At 58.7% G+C, this 17,762-nt stretch overlaps 7 protein-coding genes across 7 annotated transcripts in view; 3 read left to right on the top strand and 4 right to left on the bottom strand.

The window, feature by feature from the left end:
* The window catches only part of ACA1_091580 (uncharacterized protein), a gene marked incomplete at both ends in the record, with an annotated part of 1,770 nt that extends 1,177 nt beyond the window's left edge, over positions 1-593 (top strand). The window contains one exon of the mRNA XM_004334613.1: positions 57-593. Coding sequence (XP_004334661.1) covers positions 57-593 — 537 coding nt within the window. The remainder of the gene's footprint in view (positions 1-56) is intronic.
* A 31-nt stretch (positions 594-624) lies between these two features.
* Positions 625-1,877, bottom strand: ACA1_091570 (superoxide dismutase (Mn), putative; the record flags this gene model as incomplete). The annotated part of the gene is made up of 6 exons (XM_004334612.1): positions 625-723; positions 822-947; positions 1,032-1,148; positions 1,237-1,362; positions 1,525-1,677; positions 1,758-1,877. The coding sequence occupies 6 exons, from the start codon at positions 1,875-1,877 to the stop codon at positions 625-627; spliced, it is 741 nt and encodes a 246-aa protein (XP_004334660.1).
* A 116-nt stretch (positions 1,878-1,993) lies between these two features.
* Positions 1,994-4,391, bottom strand: ACA1_091560 (ADPribosylglycohydrolase superfamily protein; the record flags this gene model as incomplete). The annotated part of the gene is made up of 10 exons (XM_004334611.1): positions 1,994-2,264; positions 2,351-2,949; positions 3,057-3,150; positions 3,224-3,335; positions 3,418-3,612; positions 3,677-3,773; positions 3,863-3,917; positions 3,987-4,152; positions 4,208-4,278; positions 4,360-4,391. The coding sequence occupies 10 exons, from the start codon at positions 4,389-4,391 to the stop codon at positions 1,994-1,996; spliced, it is 1,692 nt and encodes a 563-aa protein (XP_004334659.1).
* A 2,417-nt stretch (positions 4,392-6,808) lies between these two features.
* On the bottom strand, positions 6,809-11,832 carry ACA1_091550 (Fbox domain containing protein; the record flags this gene model as incomplete). Its single annotated transcript, XM_004334610.1, has 13 exons — positions 6,809-7,531; positions 7,648-7,795; positions 7,898-8,061; positions 8,155-8,336; positions 8,384-8,529; positions 8,629-8,829; positions 8,907-9,031; positions 9,107-9,257; positions 9,372-9,448; positions 9,556-10,235; positions 10,356-10,915; positions 11,018-11,158; positions 11,438-11,832. The coding sequence occupies 13 exons, from the start codon at positions 11,830-11,832 to the stop codon at positions 6,809-6,811; spliced, it is 3,693 nt and encodes a 1,230-aa protein (XP_004334658.1).
* A 574-nt stretch (positions 11,833-12,406) lies between these two features.
* Positions 12,407-13,342, top strand: ACA1_091540 (GM2activator protein; the record flags this gene model as incomplete). The annotated part of the gene is made up of 5 exons (XM_004334609.1): positions 12,407-12,552; positions 12,631-12,728; positions 12,759-12,972; positions 13,062-13,164; positions 13,253-13,342. The coding sequence occupies 5 exons, from the start codon at positions 12,407-12,409 to the stop codon at positions 13,340-13,342; spliced, it is 651 nt and encodes a 216-aa protein (XP_004334657.1).
* Positions 13,343-13,475: 133 nt separating this feature from the next.
* On the bottom strand, positions 13,476-14,529 carry ACA1_091530 (Phospholipid methyltransferase; the record flags this gene model as incomplete). Its single annotated transcript, XM_004334608.1, has 5 exons — positions 13,476-13,602; positions 13,699-13,773; positions 13,881-14,020; positions 14,102-14,219; positions 14,309-14,529. 5 exons carry the CDS (start codon positions 14,527-14,529, stop codon positions 13,476-13,478), a joined length of 681 nt encoding a protein of 226 aa, XP_004334656.1.
* Positions 14,530-14,797: 268 nt separating this feature from the next.
* ACA1_091520 (uncharacterized protein) lies at positions 14,798-17,677 on the top strand (the record flags this gene model as incomplete). The annotated part of the gene is made up of 12 exons (XM_004334607.1): positions 14,798-14,978; positions 15,047-15,174; positions 15,276-15,347; positions 15,445-15,537; positions 15,603-15,663; positions 15,768-16,203; positions 16,301-16,457; positions 16,537-16,651; positions 16,767-16,901; positions 16,978-17,092; positions 17,190-17,267; positions 17,356-17,677. 12 exons carry the CDS (start codon positions 14,798-14,800, stop codon positions 17,675-17,677), a joined length of 1,893 nt encoding a protein of 630 aa, XP_004334655.1.
* Positions 17,678-17,762: the final 85 nt, after the last annotated feature.

Genomic DNA, 17,762 nt, shown 5'->3' with positions numbered 1-17,762 from the left:
GCGCAGCGGTGGAGCCGCGCGAGGAGCTGATGAGTCGAGAGGCGCGGGACGAGCAGAGGGAGCGGGCCGAGCGCGACGTGGTCGGGGACATCGAGCGCGCGGTGCGGCGGCAGCGGCGCAAGAGCGTCCAGGCCGAGCAGCTGCGCGAGCAGCGTGAGCGCGAGGCGGCGGCCGAGGCCGAGCGACAGCGCGAAGCCCAGGCCGAGGTGCGCGAGCAGGCCGTGAAGCTCGAGCGGCTGCTCACCAAGAAGCGGCGTCAGAGCATGGTCGCCCTGCGCGACAAACAGAACCGAGCCGCCATCGCATCGGCGGTGCGGCGTCGACATATGAGTCTCGGCGGCGCCGGCTTCGGTGGATCGACAGCCGATGTAGACGAAGCGGAGGAGGAGGAAGAAGAGGAAGACTTGAATCGTACGGTGGACGAGCTGAAGGACCTGGTGGAGCGGCAGAGGCGCGAGCTGGAGGCGAAGAAGCAAAAGCGAGCGGAGGAGGAGCGGCGGAGGGAGGAAGAGCGGCGGATGCGCGAGGCGGAGGAGCGTCAACGGATCGAACAGGTGCACCGCTACTGGCACGCCCTGCACCAACGCGGCTGAATCGTAGCACAAAACTTTGTTGTTTGCAGACCTACAAGAGAACAACAGCCTCGGTGGCGACTTGCGACGGATCCGCTGCGGTCTGGCTCCTGGCGTCCTCGTAGTACTGCTGCACCACGTCCTGTGCGCCCTGTGGCGTGAGCGAACCACACACGACACACATGACACACACGACACACGACACACACGACACACATACGAGGTGCGCGGCCAGAGCAGGGTAGATACCCAGTTGACCACGTTCCACCAGGCCTGGATGTAATCGGGCCGGCGGTTGTGGCGCAGCAGGTAGTAGGCGTGCTCCCACACGTCCAGGCACAGCACCGGCTGCTGTCCCGCCATCAGCGGCGAGTCCTGCCCACCCACCATTCCCCCCCCCCACACAATGTGATCATACGTCCGAGAGTGATCCACCACCATTCAATTCGAGCTTCGTACCTGGTTGGGAGTCGCCACGATCTTGAGGTCGCCGCTGGCGGGCTCGACCACGAGCCACGCCCAACCGCTCCCAAACACCGAGGCCGCAGCCGCGCTGAACTGCTTCTTGAACTCCTCCTGCAGGGTCCATGCGTGCGTGTGCGCGGTGCGCGAAGCGCTTCAGAGTCAGAGCGCGGTGGTGAGGAGCGAAAGGGCGTTGAGGTACGAGCGAGCCAAACTGGTGGCTGATGGCAAAGGCCAGGTCGCCTTGCGGTGAGTTGGACCCGCCCGGGGTCATCACATGCCAAAACATGTTGTGGTTCACATAGCCTCCCCCGTGATTGCGCACCGCCTGCACCGCATCGCACGCCCACAGAGCGTGGTAAGCGGCTTTTTTCCACACACACACACACACACACCACACACACCACACACACCACACACACCACACACACCACACACACCACACACACGACGCGTTGTTCACCGCACGAGACGGAGATGGTGGTGGTACGGTGGCGAGGTGGTCGGAGGGGAAGGCGAGGGAGCGGAAGGAACGGAGGATGGACTCAGCCGTCGTGTTGGGACCCACCACGAGAACCGCCTCGGCCTCGAGCCGGTCGAGGGCCTCGTTGAACTTGTCCGTGTAGGCCTGGTGGTGCTTGTCCTGCTCACCGCCGCGGGCGCCCCGTCACCGTAAGGCCACCACACTGAAGGGAAAAGAGAGGGGGGGGGTTGAATACGGACATGGTGCAGCTGCATGGTGAGGGTGTCGATGTGGGGTTCGAGGGCATCGTAGGCGTAGGGCAGTGGTGCCAAAGTGAATGCCGCTTCTTTGGCAGCAGCGCCAGCCACCAGCACCACCATCACCGCCGCCACGCACAACCATCCTCTGCTCATCTTTGTTGTATTTAAATAAATGATTGGCCCTTGTTTCGCTTTCTTTTTGATTTGTTGTGTTTGCTTCGGGTCGTGGCCATAGCCTAGTGTCGAGGACGCTTGTCGATGGTCTTGCCCTTCTTCTTTCTGGATTGCGTGGCTGGCTCCTCGTCGTCGGTGTCGACCTCCTCGGCCAGCTCCTCGAACGACTTCTCGATCACGGTCTGGGTGACGTCGGTGAGGCCGAGCAGGTTGAGGAAGCGCACCACCTTGCGGTCGAGCCACGCCTTGTTGGGCATCGCCGCCAGCCAGTCCCTCGGCAGGGCCGAGTAACCGTAGCGCGCTCCCCACAACGCGCCGCACACTGCGCCATTTCTGTGTGCCTCGCTCGTGTCAATCGCACGACACACACGACCACGACACACGCACACACTCACCACCGCACACGCACAATGACGTACGTATCGGCATCACCGCCCTCGCGGACGAGCAGATTGATCATGTGCTTGAAGTCGTTCGACGCGCACAGGCCCCAAAAGCCGGAGCCGACGCACTTGAAGGTGTAGCCGATCTTCGACGCGTCGTCCAGCTCGAGGCTGTGCAGGCTCGCCACCGAGGCGTCCCTCTTCATGTGCTGCTTGAACTCTTCCGCGTACTGCGGCTCCAGTACCTTGAGCCCGTGCGCCACGGCCTTGTCGATGACCTGCTGGAGGCCCTCATCGGACTCGACGTCGTGAGCGCCCTGCAGCATCAGGGCGATGGCGGTGGTGGCCGCCACGCTGCTGGCCAGGCACCGCGAGTCGAAGTGGGTCACCTTGGCGATGCGCACGGTGTTGGCGACGACCCGGTCCAGGTCGTCGTGGTCGAGCACGCCCAGGATCGACGTGCGCATGACCGCCCCGTTGGGCGCGGCGTTGCGGTTGAGCCTGACCCACGCGGCCTCGGCAGCGGCGTGCGGGTTTTGCAGAAACTCGGGGTGGTGCACCACCTGCGCTGTGGTGGCGCCTAGACCCATGCCCGAAACGTCGCCCAGCTCAGGGAAGCCACGGTTGATCCACCGCTGGCGCCATACCAATCGGAGTCAGCGCACTCGTCGTGTCGTGTCGTGTCGTGTCGTGTCGTGTCGTGTCGTGTCGTGTCGTGTCGTGTCGTGTCGTGTCGTGGTACCAGGAGTTTGGCAGCGTAGCGGCGTTCGTCCAAGGAGCCGTTGAGCTCGAGAATCGTCTCCATGATGAGGATCATCTGGTCGCTGTCATCAGTCCTGTCATATGGGCGCGCGGGTCCAAGATGAGTACTGACGCTGAGAAGAAGAGGGTAGTTGGTAGTGGTCCTACCAGTCACCGCGCTGCCAGCGCCTGTTGTGCGCATTGAGCTGGTAGTCGGGGAAAGGCACGGCCTCGTTGCCATACACCCGCTGGATCTGCTTCTTGTTCATGAACTCGGTGGCTACCGCGAGCAGGAATCCGTTAATGCGTGCGCACTCATGATTCCCACGTGGGAAGGGGTGGAGTGAGTGATGTTCACGTACCCAGGCCAACGGCATCGCCCAGACAGTTGCCATAGATGCAGCCAAGGATGCGATCCATCTTCTTGTTTTCCAGCACCGACTTGTCCAGCTCGGCAATCCACCACGCATCGTGCGCCTCCGAGGTCGTCGCTGATGACGACGACGAAGATGACGACGAGGAGGTTGAATCCTCGCTTGGGATCATCACAAGCTGGACTGTGATTGTGAGATCACATATGGCGTCAGTGTGTGGTGCACCGCACAAGTGAACACGACGTACTTCCTTCGAGGGCAGCATGGCCGATGACCTTGTGCTCCTCAAAAGGGGCGGTGCCGAACTTGGCCTGGTGCAGGCCTGAAAACAAGGGCCACAGCTCCTGCTCGATGCGCACCAAATGCCAGAAGCCGAGGTGAGTGGCACCGCGATCGAGTGGTTAATACACCACCAGGGGAGCAATGTACGTACTGGGGCGGTGATGTAGCTCTCGCACTCGTAGCACCAGAACGACAGATCCGAGAAACTGCAGCATTGGATTGAGGGCACACGCTCGCTGCTGCTGCTGCTGCTGCTGCTTCAAGTTGTGCGGTACCTGCAGTTGATGGCGTGGTGCGACTGGTCATGGTGAGCCGAGGCGTGTCCGTTGACGTAGCGGCTGCAGAAGACGCCGTAGCAGCCCAGGCACAGCCAATTCTCCCCCGCGTGCCCGCAGTCCGCACAGCCACGCTGCAGCAGGGCCGCTGCGATAGCCGCCAGTGCTGGTTCAATACAAGATCGCTGTGTGGCAAGGGAGGAGAGGTGGTGGTGGCGCACCATCCACCACGAAGTCGGGCGGCAGGGCGTGGACATGAGTCTTGACGTGCGGACAGTCCCTCTTGGGTTCTCTGAACGATGATGCAGTTGCGCATTTGAATATAAAGTATAAAACTAACAAGTCGATTTGGGACAGCAAGGATGGGACATACACTGAAAATCCAGCAAGCTCCTCGTCTTCCATCTTGAATTGCGATCAACTTGTTTGCTTGCGATCAACTTGTTTGTCAGTGCGTTTTCCATTTTTCGCTGATTGAATTTGATGTCAATTTTCAGTTCCTACTATTCTTTTCTACAATATTGGTAATGGCCAACACGCGGATGGCTTTCGCCAACGCACTGTGGTGTCGCTACTGTACGCACATAAATGATCAGAAAAAGTGGGGTCGTCGGCATTCATTGGTGCCCAGGAAGCTGTGCGTGTGGGCACCCGTGCAGCAGCGGCTTCTTCCTCCCGTTTGCGGCGAACGAGCCACACTGGCGCGCGAGGCTGAATGTAGCGGTAGGCGCCCTCGTGCGAGGTGTCCAGCTGGTTGCGTTTGCCCTTCGACCAATGCCTCCTCCATCAGTTCCCACAATTGTGGGAAGCCGAAGGTGGCTGGGGCGTGAAGGATTCCTTGCTCGGCCAATGCAAAACCACCCAAGAAAAAGTTTGGCCCAAAAAAGAAAGTGCCACTTCAGCTTTTTCTGTGGATTTGCGCCAGCTGAGCAACATTGGAAAAATGAAAAAAAAAAAAAAAGTAGGCAATATGACAGTTGGGTCTGCCCACCACCTACAACACAGGCACAAGTTCTCCAAGACCCTGCAGGGTGGGTGAGTTGAGGGTGGTGGCCTTTGTTCCTTCTTCACCCATGGCACAGGGGACAGATCAGGATGATCCACCTGGCCAAGGGCCTGGTGGGGTGAGGGTAGGTGTGCCAGCTGTTTGTTGAACCCACCACAACAAAGACCAAACCAAAAAGATGGTATTGAGGTTCCCAAAAATCAAGCCATGTAAATTGAAAAGGACAGGCACTCCAGCCCAGAACACAGAGACAGAGAAGCAAGAAAATGAGACTAAGACCCAGAAAGAAAGGACACAGGACCAAGAGGTGAGACTGGTGATCAAAATAGGTTGAGACTTGAACCCAAAATGAGTACCAGCAGCAGCAGCATGCTGGTGGTGGAAGAGCCACAAGGAAGTGGCATGGACCCACACTCCCCACAGACCAAGCAGAGGAGAGGGCACAAACCAGTGCTGGGTGGAGATGAACTTGTGGCCATCCTCAACTGGCTTGAGTTCAACCCCACACTGACACGAAGCAGATTGTGGTGTGCATCAAGAGTGAGCTCAACAAGAAGGTCAGCAAGTCAACCATCAAGCACACTCATGTCTCCTACAAGGAGATGGCCAAGATCCCAGCAAAGTGTAACATGGAGGATGTTATCAGGGCAAGGCAAGAGTACATGAACCAGTGTGTCCATGATTTTGTCAGGTGGCCACTGGTCTTTGTTGACAAGTGCCCATTCAACCTGCACATCATGTCTGGCCAGGTGAGCTGTAAGAGGTGAGCCAGCCAGGCTCACTGCCCTACCCAAGCAAACGAATCTCACATACATCCACACCATGGCCTGCACTGGTATCATCTACCACAAGTTCATCACATCTCAAGGCAAAGCCAAGTGCAGTGTTAATGCCAATGATTTCCAGCTCTTCCTACTGGACCTTGCACCACATTTCCCCAAGTCAGCAGTGGTGCTGATGGACAGGTTACCGCTTCCAACGCCGCAGACTGGTTCATGCACATGGTGCACATGGTGTTCTTCCACCAATGCTCTGAGGGTCTTGAATTCACCAGCAAGCCCCTCATACCAACACTCTTCAAGGAGGCAACTTCAGCACAGCAAGGGCAGTGGACAACAGCCACTGGCACCACTGGTGCTCTTGCCCTTACCAGCAAGGGTGGCGTACCAGTGACAAGGGCAACAAGTGGAAACCAGGGATGAGGGCTGGCAGCCATGAGAGTGAGCAGCAATGCAGGCAGGCAGCAACCAGGGTGGGTGGCAATGAGGGTGGGGGGCTGGAGTGTGCTGTTACTTGCTCCATGCCTCATACAGAGGCAGAGAGACAAATCAATACATTACCACAAGAGTCAACAAGCTGAGACTCTTTGTGCTGCTTGGGTCTCTTGCATTTTGGTCGACTGGCGCCCACAGAGCTGTGACTTGCCCCCTAAATTCTCTCTTTATCTCAAAGCCCAAATTCAGGAAAAAGAGACCCAAACTGCAAAAACTGTAGGACTTTTTGTTTTTGGTCTCAAATTCCAGGAACCTCAATACTTCCCCCTTTGTGCCAACCTTTGATGGGGAACTGTCACAGCGCCCCCCCCTTGCTGGGGGTGTTGTGGGTGGTCATGGTGAATAGATCACTGCAGGCGCTACACTCTTCTTCAAACTGGCATCCCAGTCTCACAAGGCAAGCTGAGACCCAATGCAGACCATATTTCCACCACAACCTCCTCACACTCACCACTGACTGAAACAACCCAAACCCACACCCTCTTCAAGGCTTCAGGCTTGTTATACATTCATTATTGTCACAATGGAGCTCCGACTGTCGGTTAGAGCCCGAGCAGGCCACGCAGCTTGCTTTTGCTCTTGACCGAGTGCACGAGCTCCTTGCCGCTCTTGGCGCCGTGGGCCTTGAGGAAGAGAACCACCTCGTTCTTGCCGGGGCAGTACTTCTTCGACTTGCGCGCCAGCAGGTCCAGGCACGTCTCGTCGAGGTTGTTGATCATGTTGATGTCGGCGCCGTTCTCGAGCAAGAACTGAATCGCGTTCATGACCTTCACCGGATTCGGATCCTGCGAGGCGGTCGCCGATCCGCCGGAAGGAGACGACGACGATGAAGAAGAAGAGGACGACGATGAAGAAGGAGCCGCGGGCGGGGACGAGCCGAGCGGCAACGAGTGGCCGAGCGCGGCGCGGATCTTGGTGGGCGAGCGCGGCGGCTGGCCGGTGCCCATCGGCGCCGAGGCCGCGAGGAAAGTGGGCATGGACGGGAGCGCGATGACGAGGTGGTGGAAGGCCGAGTTGCCCTCGCAGTCGATGGCGTCGACCAGGGCCTGGTGCTTGACCAGCACCTGGATGTTCTCCACCGAACAGAACCGGGCGGCCTTGAGTAGCGGCGTCCGGCCCTTCTTGTCCCGCTTCTCGCGGTTGAGCCCCATCTCGAGCAGCATCGACAGGATCCCGGCCAGATTGTCATTCTTGGCCGCGTGGTGGAGCGGACTGAGCGCGGGCAGGTACGCCGCCACATGGCTTTCGATCTCCTTGAAGTTGACCTGCGCGTTTGCACCACCGGAAGACCATCTGCTTAGTGCTATTGCCCTTCGCACGGCACTGGTGGTCTGCAGTGACGGGGAACTGCGAGATTGGGGGAGGGGGGAGGGGGCAGTACTCGGTAGGCCCTGAAGATCTTGAAGATGTTCCTGATGTTGGGCACCTGGTCGAGCTCCTCGGGCTGGTGCAGGATGGTGGTGAGCTTGGGCTTGTCCCGTGGGCTCACCACCTTGGCAGCCTCGGCTGCTGCTCCATCCATCGCTTCCCTGCAATCATCATCGTCGCCATCATCGAGCAATCCCTCGTCAGCCGCTGCACGCGCACAGGCTACCCCCCCCCAGGGGGGATTTGGGGTGTGTGGGGCGTACCGCAGGTAGGCGAGGTCGACCCGGAACATGTTGGCGCCCTTGGGCTGCTTCCTGGGCTCGGGCTTGCAGAAGAGCTTGGAGATCTCCGTGAGCGGGTGCGTCGACGAGGCGGCCTTGGCGAGGAAGTACTCCACCGCTCTCTCCCTCCCGTTGTACACCGCCACCTGCGCAAGTGCATCGCGCCATCGAGCCATCGAATTGAGCACTTACCGCGCGGCCCGATTCACGAAAAGAAAGACAGAAAGGGGTGTTCGTACCTCGAATGGCGTGAGGGTGAGGACGAGGCCTCGCGTCTTGTGCAGCAGCGGATTCGACACGGCGTAGGGCGGACACGAGAAGATGCCGTGCATGTCAGCGCCCTTCTCCAGCAGGTACTCACACAGACTTGGGTTGCCTGGTGCCGTCGATACGCCGAAGAGTGTGAGAGTGAGTGACGCTCCTGCCGAGCGGTGATCGTAAGCGATCACTAGGAGAATGGGTGCGCACCTTGCTGGGCAGCGATATGCAGGGGGCTGGGCGCGTAGTGGACGTCGCTGTTGTCGTTGATGTCGGCACCATGCGCCAGGAGAAGATCAATGATCCCAAAGTCGACAAACTTGGGAATCGTTCTGTTGCGCAGGCGCTCCGTTTGCCTGTACCAGCAGCAGACACCATGATGAAGGGGTCAGCTGACTGTTCTATCGCTACCACAAACGATCGGTTGGTTGGGTTGGTTGGTTGGGCCACCACACCTGAAATTGGCACGCGTAGACACGGCGATCTTGAGCAGGTAGGGCTCGGCTTGGGGCAGGTGAGGGAAGAGGTCGAGAAGATGGGCCACGATGTCCCGGTTTCGGTAGTAGATGGCGCGCTTCATGTGGAGAGGCTTGATGTCGGCACCGTAGCTGATCAGCAGCTTCAAAATCTCCAGCTGTCCTCCCACAATCGCTCCTCTGTAGTCACATATGTCCAACAACAACAAATTAATTGCATGAGAATAAATCACAAAACGTTTGGATTGTGAACAAACCTGACGGCCCGTTCGTCGGGCTGGTAGCCGTGCGAGAGGAGAATCTCGATGAGTTTCGTGTGACCCCACTTTGACGCTGTTCGGAAGGCGTCCCAGCGCGCGACCTGCATCTGGTGCTCCATATGCTACGCACGCCCGATGGCCGATGTGAGAGCCCCGAAGCCAACGATCGTGGGGAGAGGGGAAAGAAGGGAGGAGACCTTGAACGCGGGAGAGTGCGCGATGCGGCGGTCGGTCTGGAAGTCGAGCCTCACGTGCAGGAGGAACTCGGCCGTCTCGGGCTGCCCCTGCTGGCACGCCGCGTGCAGCAGCTGATGGAAGATCGGCACCATCAGCTTGCCCACCGTTTTACTGCAAAAATAAAATAAATTAAATAAAAATACAATAATAATTAGTGGTAAGTACTATTCTGCCTCATCAATCTACTTACAGTGTTGCGGGTGGGTGGGGTTGGGTGAAACGCACTCGTCCTTGAGTTTCATGTAGAGTCGTTCGAGGAACTTGCGGTGACCAAAGCTCGCAGCGGTCATCATGATCCACGCCTGCCCCAAAATCGTGTGGTGAGCCCGTTGCGACAGAAGTGCAGCCGCGTGCGCGATTTGTGCAGTAAAGTGAAGAGAAGAGAAGTGAAAAGATAGCAGGCAGGTACCTGGACGCTGCGGGAGATGCTGCCCCAGAAAGCCCAGAAGTCGGTCTCCTTGCGCTTGGCCTTCTCCTTCTCCTTCTCGAGCTTGGCTTGCGCCTTCCTCTCTTTCTTCTCGGCTTCCTCGGCCTTCTTCTGCCGCTCGAGGTGGTCTTCGTAATCGATCGTGTGGCTCCGCTGCCGATGGACGCCCTGGGCGGGCGAGGCGCTGACCCGGCCGAGCGCGCTTCGCTTCCTGAGGTCGTCCTGCTGGGCCGCCGCCCGGTGCAACTCCCGCGCCTCCTGGGCGGCCGGCTCGATGTCGTCCGTCGTGCGGCTCCGCTGTCGCTTAAGCTTGCCGTAGACGTCGACGATCTTGTCGGACGACTTCTTTTCCTGGGCCTTGCGGGTGTCGGACAGGCTCCGCGCTCGCTTCTCCTTCTTCTCCTTCTCTTTCTTTTCCTTCTTCTCTTTCTTCTCCTTTTTGCTGTCCTTCTTCTTTTCCTTCTCCTCGAGGGCCTTGAACTGCCGCATGCGCATGTTCTCGCCCGCAACAACGCGCGGGGACACGGTCGTGGGCGTCGGCGGCGAATACGGGCCGTAGGGCATCGGGGGCAGCGCTACCGGTGGCGACGCCGCGGTCCGCGTGACCATAATCGGCGGCTTCGAGTCCACGTGCTTCTTCATCGCGTCGTGCTTTTTGGTCTCTGTGTGTGTCGACACGCCTTCAGTACACTCACCACTGTGTGTGGCTGAACGACCACCTAAGGCGCACGCGCTCACACACCACACACACCGCACGAACACAGACGATTCAGACGTGGTACCTTTCAGCTGGGCGGCGTGGGCGATCTTCTTGATGTAGCGCCCGAAAGCCCAGTAGCCCTCCACCCATCGAGCGCCGGACGCGGCGCCCTGCTTCTCCTGGATGCCCAGCACCTGGAGGTCTTCGTCGAGGGTCTTGATCTCATCCTTGATCTCCCTCGCCATGTCCTTGACCCGCTTGACCGTGTGCTCGATCACGATCTCGTCCTCGTTCAGCACGCCCTCGCGGATGGCGTACTTGATGGCGACCTCGGTGTTGTGCATCGCGTTGGCAGCGTCTTCCGCTTCTGCTTCGGTGTCCGACGAGGTGCTGGGCGGAACGATCTGCTCCGCACTCGCGCGCCGCTTCTTTTCGTGGTCGATGACGGACACGATGAACCCCTTCACCATCAGCTCGCGCTCTTCGCGGTCCTCTTCCTTGCTCTTCTCTTTCCGGAGCTCCTTTTCCTGTTCCCTGTCCTTGTCCTTGTGCCGGGCCTTCTCCCTACGCGCCCACATCTTCCTCTTCTCGGCCCACTCCTTCTTCCGCTGGCGCTGCTCCTGGCGCAGAAGGAGCATCTCTCTGCAAGCGCGCACACCACACCACACACACACACACACGGCGGCGACGACAGCGCGTGAGCGAGACATACGACGGAGAGATGGACAGGTCGTTGCCACGTACTTCTTTTTGTTGCGTTCGACCTGCTTGCGGATCGGGTTCTTGCTGTACTTGAGCACGAGCGGGCCGCCAAGCCGCTCCTGGTGCTGCCGCCGCCAGAGGCGGTCGTCCTCGGCCAGCTCGCGCCACTGGTGCGACACCAGCCTTTATGCAGCGAAGGGCAAACAGACAAACAGCGAACAAGGTGAGGTCGTAAGTGGTCTCACAGAGCAACAGGGGACTATTTTGGGCGCACATGTCGGGTATTATTTTCTGTGCGGCAACAGTGCAGATAATTATTAAACGAATAAATAATAATAATGTGAGAAAATAATACGGGTTATTATTTTCTCTTGGCGGCCAAATTGAACAATTTAAATTCCAATCCCCCTTCATTTTGTCGCTTTTCGCATTATTTAAATTTAAATGGCGATTAAATCGTACCTGATTTTGGCGAGTTGGCTTGGGCCGAGGAAAGAGAGGATGGCGAGGCGGATCTCGGCCGGCAAGAGGGAGAAGAAGGAGCCCTCCTCTCGGCGCACCCGCGTGATGAGTGATACAGAGCTGAGGCTCAGACACGGTAGATCCGCGCTATCCTCATCGTCGTCATCTTCCTCCTCCGCGGAGCTGCCTTCGTCCTCGCTCCCCTTGTCATCTGCATCCTCTCCTGCCTCGCCTTCATCGTTGTTATCGTCGTCTTCATCTTCCTTAAACATGTCGTCATCGTCAAAATCGTCGTCTTCATCTTCCGATGTGAACACCTTCCTGTCGTAGGTCCTCGTGCGGAACACCCTTAAGTCCATCGGGCCGCTCCCCCGCAGATCATCGCTCAGTTCCATCTCTTGTGCCTGCTGCGGGTTGCTGTTGTTGTGTTTTTGTGTTTTTGTGTTGTAACCGCGGCGTTTTGGTGGCCAGGCGCAAGCATTCCGGAAATGCCTGGCGGGCCACTGGGCAGCGCTGGAACCGGCAGAGAGGGCGGCCCGCACGCCCGCTGGACTGTCAAGCCGGTCGCCTGTGGACCTTGGTTGTGACTCGACACGCCCCTTGGCGACCACTTGCTAGACTGGTCGATCATTAGGGTCGACATTAAAAAAGAACGAGTCGCGAAAATTGGCCCAACTGCCGTCCCTGAACCGGCCGGTGAGCAACAAACCCACTGAGGCGATGGTGGACCATTAGACCGCCGACGAGCGCCTACGCTTGTTCTTCTCCGACCGAAACGTCGCAGCTGCGCGCAGGAGTCATACTCGCGGCGGTGATTCCTCCCTTGCTGTTTCGCCAACAGAACCGACCCTCCACAATTTCCCGGTTTTCATTTTTGCCGCGCTGCCATTGGCTGGCAGGGCGAATAAATCGGGCCAACAAAAGGACACAACTCACGAAGACGCACTCTGTTCCTCTTCTTGAGCCAAGATGAAGCACTTCCTCCTGCTCGCCGTCTTCCTGGGCCTCGCCCTGATGGTGTCCGCCAACGCCCGTTCGCCTCTTGCGGTTCTCCAGACTGCCCAGCACCTCGCCAGGACCATGAGCCCGCCCCAGGAGCCGTTCAGCTTCTCCTGGTCCAACTGCGGTAAATTAATTCACATCTCTCCATTTCCATTTGTGCCATTTTGCTGATTTTAAGGAGCATTGCGTAGGCTCGAGCAGCGACCCACCGTGCTCCTCGCCCTCGAGGTCAACCCCGACCCCATCGTGCTCGGCGCCGAGGCCCACGTTGCCGCTAAGGTTCACCTTAGTACGCTTGCCCTCCTATCGTTCTTCACAGATCTCGCAGAATCGAAAGATATTAATCGTTGTACTTCCTCCACGTCAGGCGAGACTGTGTCTGAGGGCTCGGGTCACACCGTGAGCCTCGAGATCTACAAGAAGTTCTTTGGCGCCTGGATCTACGTGCCTTGCGTTGAGAACGTGGGTTCCTGCACCATCTCCAACATCTGCGACAAGATCCACAACGGTAGCGACTGCCCTCTTGCCCCGTGGTACGCCCGCGCGAGTTCTCAACTCTATTCTTCACCTTACTTCCTTCTTCTTCTTCTGTTAACGTTGCACGTCTTCTTCACCCAAACAGGGGAGTGCCTTGCACGTGCCCCTTCAACGCCGCTACCTACACCATTCCCCCTCCCGGCGTCGCCATCAAGCTCCACAACCCCAACCTCAGCTGGCTCACCGACGTATGCTCCTCTTCTTTCTCATGGCGTACTCTTCCTCCATGGCATGTGGTGTCTCACCTTCGTCTTCTTTGTCTTCTCGCATGTACAGGGTGACCTCAAGGTGAAGGCCACCCTCAACGACGCTAGCGGCAAGAGGCTGGCGTGCTACCAGATCATCGCCTCCATCACCACCTCCTAAGCGCGCGCTTCATCTGGAGGCTTGGACCACGGTGATCTCCCTGTACCACCAGCCGCTGCTCTGAGCATAAAAGTTTCCATTTATGACTCCTTCAACTCTCGAGCCTGCGTAGCTGCTGATGCTTCTTGGCTTATTAGTTCTTCTTGCTCTTGTTCTTGTTCTTGGGCTTGGGCTTGGCCTTCTGGGCCTTGGGGGCGGCAGCGGCCTTGCCCGACTTGCGCTTCTGTTCCCTCTGGGCATAGATGTAGGCAGTGAACGGCCTGCGCCACCGCACACGCACACACTCGGTCAGCGCATTGTCAAACGTAAAGCAAACGTTGTGCGCGAGAGGAGATGAATGACGAAGGGGTGCGTACTCTTCGAAGAGAAGGGCGACGCGGTAGACGGCGTACACGACGACGGTCAAGACGAGACCAGCGGGGCTCGCCCTCCTGTGTCGCGCGCAATGGTGATGCGGAGTTAAACAACAACACGGTTGGAGAAGTGGAGGAAGAAGATGAAGACGAAGGCAAGAGAGGAAGTGGAGGAAGGTGCGTACCAGAGCGAGTGGGCGAGGAAGCACATGGTGGAGCCGATGTACATGGGGTTGTCCAGGATGTTGAAGGGGAAGCCGGTCACCATCTTGTCCATGAGAATGCCGAAGTAGTCGCCGAGGTACGTGCCAGTCACGCCCAGCGCCTGCCGCATGATCGGAGAGCAGACAAGAACGGGTCAGTCGCCACGGAGACGCAGACCACAAGACAAGGGTCCGTTGCGTACCCACATGGACGAGAGCACAAAGGTGGTTCCGGAGACGAACAAAACAGCAGCGACGCCCCTGATCAGGTCGCTCTGAAGCTCGGGGTGCGTGGCCTGCTCATCAAGGGCCTTGCCGAAGCTGGATGGATCAAGAATTCGGAGATAGGCAGCAAGGTGTGAGGCCGGAAAATCGGAAATCAGCTGCACAGGGGTGGGGAGGCAATGTACAGGAAATCGCGGTAGAGCGAGAAGGAAAAGATCCAGAGGGCCAGCAGGTAGCACCCGACGTAGGGCGAGGTGGTGATCTTAGTGAGGAAGCGCGTGTAGAACTCGAGCCGAGCGATGGTGTTCCAAATGATCGGGGCGATCACGATGCACACCAGCGCGTGCAGGAACGACGGCTTGGTGTAGTCGACATAGTCCAAGAAATTTGTAGAGACCTCGCTCATCTCGGCAAAATTTGCTGCTTCTTCTCTCGTGACGACGGCAACACGATGTCTGAGATTGCGCCAATCCAGCCAAGAAACTAAAGGAAAAGAATTAGCTGTCGACCAAGCCGCACAACAAGAAGACAGCGCGAGGATGATGGAAGAGGCAGTGCGGCAGGTGGGTCGTGCAAGGGGAGCGCCTCAGGTGACGCACATCGTTGTGGTTGGCTTCCACCATCAGATGGGACCCAAGGTAATATCCCCCCACATCTTCAATCTCCCACAACAGATGGAAATGGGAATGCTGGAGTACTGGGTGGGTCTAGTCTCGCTCACATGCTTCGCCAACAAGGTGGAGTTCGTGTACCCGCCACTGACCGAAGATGGGCCGCGAGATGAGAAGAGCGGCCTGCCAGCGGCTTGGGAGAATCTGCCCTTCCTGGCCCTCCCCGATGGCGTGCACCGCTCAGGTACTTCCAACACTCACCACGCTCGTGTGGGCGGGCGACGATGTACAACGTACAATGTCATACCGAAGGCAAGAGGCTCATCGCGATGATCGCAGAGGAGGACCACTCCTACTTCACACTGCCGCCTCTGCCGAGCCAGCGGCCACAGATCGGCCTCCTCTACGGCGTTTCCTGCTTTCGTCAGGTCCACGTGTCGGTGCGCGCCCACGACAGCTCTTTGCTCTTCATCTGTGTCGGTCCTGCACTGCACCTGCACTCCCCAGCTCAGCTCTGAGCTTGTTTGTTTGTGCCCTCCAGTCGTTGCACGTCAACTCAGAAGCCTACACGCGCACGCTGGTCCAGAAGACTGTCTGTGCACTTACGAACGTCGTACGATTCCCACCAGTCGTGTCTAGCTCCCGGCATCTTCTCGCCATGGTCGTTTCGGTTGACCCTCTCTTTGCTTGGCTTACGCGCGCGCACACAGCCCCTGCTGGGCTCCATTCAAGCTCGCCTTAGCCTGGTGACGCGCGCCTACTTCGACCAGGGCAACTTCGAAGACACTCAAATGCTGGCGCTCGTGCGTCGGCCTCTCTCTAGCTCGCTCGTGCCTCTCCGCAAATTAACCATCAATTCTCGCGCCAGGTTCACAACCAACTTAACGCTCCACTTAGCCGGCCGATCGCAGAGCCCTCGTTCTACATCGGTAAGCCCACACGTTCCCTCAATGACCTCTTTTCTCTCTTGTCACCGCACGCCGCAGCGACGATACTGCAGCGTGTGTTCTAAGCTGCGGGGCGCCTCTCTCAGGTTTCCACATCGGCCAGTTCGTGCGCTTGTTCAAGCGGGACTTCCTGGTGCTGTTCAAGCTCATGCTCCTCGAGCAGAAGGTGCTGTTCAATGGCACCTTCCCCGTGTCGGACATCTGCAACTGCGTCGTGTCGCTGCTGAGCCTGGTGCCGGGCCTGCTGAGCGACGCGCACAGCAAGCACCTCAGCCGCGCGCCTCCGCCGTCGCCCCCGCCCGTGCGTGACGGGGTCGAGCCCTCGCCCGCCTCCACACTCTCGCCGCTCGAAAGGCGGGCGGCCTTTGGCCTGCCCCTCCAGATATTCGACTCAGTCGACCGATCCGACGACCAACCCGCCGACGACGACGACGATGAGGACCATGACGACGCAGGATACCATCAACCGGAGCCCGCAGACAGTGATGGCGAGCAAAAGGCGGAAGATGCGGCCCCTCGCCGGTGACTAGTGCTCGCTTGATCGATTGCCGACAACGTGTGCTTAACGTAAGCTCATTGAGTGCTGATTGTGTGTCGTGTGTGTCGTGTATCTAAGCAGGCTAAGTAGCACAGGAGCCGTGGCTGTCAAGCTGAACCCGCTGTATCTGTACATTTGCATCCGGCAGATCGGAAACCTTCGTGAACACCCGGCCTACTTTGCCGCCGCCAGCAATCCGTTCTTTACCAGCGTCAGCGATGCCGACGTCACGGTCCATGTGCGTACACCATTCTCTCTCTCACCACTGCGGCCCGACCAGCCGCTGACGCGCCCAGTTTTTCTTCCGTGTGGTGTAGGTGGACCTGGGGCAGGTGATTATCAAGAACAAGTCCCTGTCTCGGGTGCTGTCTCTCACCCAATCCGATCGCCGGTTCATCGACTACATCATCCAATGCGCCGAACAATACGCCGGTACGACTCACACCAACGCCCGGTCGCAATCCGGTGCGCACTGGATTGCCTCGCCTGATGGCCCTAACGCACCCCACGAAACATCACTTCACGTCGGCGGTTGCCCTCCCTGTAGACGACGGCGGCACGCACTGGGAGGGAAGCGACGACTGGGTGCGCGCCCAGTTTACGTCGTACCTGGAGTCGTTCTTTGCGTCGCTGCTCACCGTCGGCCGCATCTTCACCACCGAACGCGAAGAAGTCGATCTATGTACGACGGAGTCCTCCCCCCCGCTGCCCACACGGTACTACCCACTCACCGCTGGTCGTTGGTCGTGTCGCTGTAGCGCCGGTGGTGGATTTCAACGTCGCGTGGGCCAAGGCCTGGCTGTCCACGGTCAACTATCAACGATGGAAGCTGCGCGTCAAGAGGACCGTGGTGAGCAGTCTCGCCGCTCCGGTGTACGTCTCCTCCGGAGCTCCTCTCGTGTGCGCGTTTGTCTCGCGTTGGTGAGTTACCCCTGACTCACCTCGCTGCCGCCCGCCTCTCCGCGTGTAGGCATCCCTCTGGTGCGCCCACGGACCTTCTAGACGAGATCTCCGATGGCGTCAGTGGTCTCTCCGAGAAGCTTGCCAGGTCTCCTCTCGCTCATATAATCGCACACACGCAATCACACACGCACACACGCCCGAATGCTGATTTTGCATGGACGTGGTGACGACAGCAAAATGGCGGAGATGGAGCTGGCTCCGCTGCGAGAGAAGCTGGGGACGGTGAAGACGGGCTTTATGCGGAGCTGGACCAAGCTCGTGACGGACAGCAAGGCCAACTGGGAGGCCGCCAAGAAGCAGTGGGATGCTCGGGCCCCCGCGGCGCAGACCAGCGGCACCACCACCGACGCGGCCGCCGCCCCAAAGCAGAGTGCCGCGCAAACGCAGGAGGAGGCGCAGCCGCAGCCGCAGCAGCCACCACCCCCTGAACCCTCACCATTGCCGTTGCCGCCACAAGAACCAACCGGGTCGTCGGGCAACGAAACGAGCGCCTGACGAGACCAACACACACGCGCATGCGTAGGGTATGGTGAATAGTTTACTGTACAACGCACATGTGCGCTCTCTTTCTCATGGCAGC

This window comes from Acanthamoeba castellanii (genome assembly GCF_000313135.1).
Source record: "Acanthamoeba castellanii str. Neff unplaced genomic scaffold scf7180000084645, whole genome shotgun sequence".
In the NCBI taxonomy this organism is placed as follows: Eukaryota; Discosea; order Longamoebia; family Acanthamoebidae; genus Acanthamoeba; species Acanthamoeba castellanii.
This window is presented reverse-complemented; position numbering and strand designations above follow the sequence as displayed.